Consider the following 2,429-nt stretch of genomic DNA (forward strand, 5'->3'; position numbering starts at 1 on the left):
TGATGACATCAAGAAATATATACATATATTTAAAAAAATAAATAATAATAACACTAAATCTGGTCACTTTGCCTATTGGCTAGCGCCATCTAGTGGTCGCACGGCGGAACCGTGACAGGAGTGGTTATGTTTACTAAACATTGTTTGGTGTTGTTTAGTGTTTAACTTTTAAAAAACATGACTGGATAACTCATTAAGTGTACATTTATGTAACTTTAGTCAATTACATTTAATAAGAACCGCTGTCATCAAGACGTTAACGTGTACACATGCGCGTCGTTCTGTTGCTATGGTGACGGCGCCTACTACTAGCGTTCTCGCGGCGCAAGTTTGAGTGACGCGTCCAGTTCGTGTGCGCGCATTTAGCAGCGCTGCTAGTGTGTTTGTGTGTGTGTGTACAAACAGCACAACCCGCCACCATGAGCCTGAATAAACATCAACTGAGTGATTCTTTATTTATCTGGGTAAGATATAAACCCATTCCTTTCACTTACTGTTGTATTTAGAGTGTGTTTGTCTGTTTTAAACGAGAGTGAAGTAGTTTGTTTGTGTGTAGCGCGCTAGCCGGTTAGCAGCAGGTGGAATATTCCCAGACTTTATCAATCTTATTTTATGAAGCGCTATTTTCTGTGGATTATACACTCGTAAATCAGCCGGGCGGTTTTATTAGCGCTTTATACGGTGTGTGTTTGGTGTGTTAAACTCATTATGTAACTGATCAAAGGTCTTAAAATGAGTTTAGAGCAGATTATAAGAGTTCAAAACAACTTAGACCCATGACAACCTCTGATTAAATCGATATATCCTCGTCAAATTTCATTTCTTTCAGAGTCTTTTCATGTTTATCTGACCCAAATAACCCAGTAGACACTGATATTATTACTTTAAACTGTCCTGTAGATCATAAAATAACTTAGACATGAACACTTCAGAAATGTGATTGTTCTCCAGTTTTTCAGGGGTTTTCAAACATGTGATAAACACTCATCTAAATAGTTTTAATATATAAACATTTGTACAATATTATTTGGAAAATATTCAGTTTCTACTTACTAAAGTGCTGTACCATATATTATTTATTTGTATCGTTTAATTAATTTTTATTACATTTTATTTTAATCTATTTTGATTATTTATTAATTTTAATATATTTATTTATTTTAATCTTATAATTAATATATATATATATTATGTGTTTCAGCTGCAGACATTTCAGGTGCCGTCGTGTGCGAGCAAACATGAGCTGACCAGTGGAGTGGCCATCGCACATGTGCTCAACAAAATGTGAGTGAGTGTGTGTGTGTGTTCATGTCATCACATGTGGGTGTGACTTTCTGCAAATATTTGTGATGGAACTCCTCTGAAAGCTGATCTGACAGATGCGCTGGACGTCCGAGACACTGTTAATCCACCAACACACACATGCACATCTGACAATGTCAAATATGACAGCTGCTCATGTCTTCATGTTAAATAAATAATTATCATTTACTCTTATTCCAGAATGCTATTTACCAAGTGTCAAGTGAAAAAAAAAAAAGACTAAAACAAGATATTTGAGTCATTAATCTTTCCTCATGCTGGTCTAAATCAGGATAGGTGCTAAAAAGTGTGTTTCTGATCTGTTTGTTTCTCTGTTATGGCCAGAGACCCGTCCTGGTTTAATGAAACGTGGCTCGGCAGGATAAAGGAGGAGGGCGGCACAAACTGGAGGCTGAAGGTATTTTACTCTAGTTTTACTCTGTGTACCTCTGCTCAGGCTGTGTACAGTGTGTTCGTGTGTCTCAGTGAACGTGTGTGTGTGTGTGTGCTCGGCAGGTCAGCAACCTCAAGAAGATTCTTCAGAGCATGATGGAGTATTATCATGACGTGAGTCTTTACGTGGGATTGAAGTCTGTGTTAAAGCATCTTTCAATTCAGACTTTAAACTAGAGGTTTTACACACTCACACACACACACACACACACACACACTCACTCACTCACACACACACACACACACACACACACACACACACACACACAGACACACACACACAGACACATACAGACACACACACACAGACACATAAACACAGACACATAAACACAGACACATAAACACAGACACATAAACACAGACACATAAACACAGACACATAAACACAGACACATAAACACAGACACATAAACACAGACACATAAACACAGACACATAAACACAGACACATAAACACAGACACATAAACACAGACACATAAACACAGACACATAAACACAGACACAAATACACACACTCGCACAGACACACACACACACACACACATACAGACACAAATACACGCATACAGACACACTCGCACACATAGGACACAGACACATAAATAGACACACTCACACATACACACTCACACAGACACATAAATACTGACACACTCGCACACACACATA

The 2,429-nt window shown here is 38.1% G+C and overlaps 1 protein-coding gene across 1 annotated transcript in view; it reads left to right on the forward strand.

Annotated features, from left to right (window-relative positions):
• The first annotated feature begins 338 nt into the window (after nt 1-338).
• Nucleotides 339-2,429, forward strand: part of hook2 (hook microtubule-tethering protein 2) — a 34,866-nt gene continuing 32,775 nt past the window's right edge. Inside the window, exons 1-4 of the mRNA XM_081379423.1 lie at nt 339-464; nt 1,202-1,284; nt 1,648-1,720; nt 1,819-1,869. Of these exons, the coding sequence (XP_081235549.1) occupies nt 420-464; nt 1,202-1,284; nt 1,648-1,720; nt 1,819-1,869 (252 nt within the window). The 5' untranslated portion in view covers nt 339-419. The remainder of the gene's footprint in view (nt 465-1,201; nt 1,285-1,647; nt 1,721-1,818; nt 1,870-2,429) is intronic.

The sequence above is a fragment of the Scardinius erythrophthalmus genome, assembly GCF_964197995.2.
Source record: "Scardinius erythrophthalmus genome assembly, chromosome: 1".
Lineage (NCBI taxonomy): Eukaryota > Metazoa > Chordata > Actinopteri > Cypriniformes > Leuciscidae > Scardinius > Scardinius erythrophthalmus.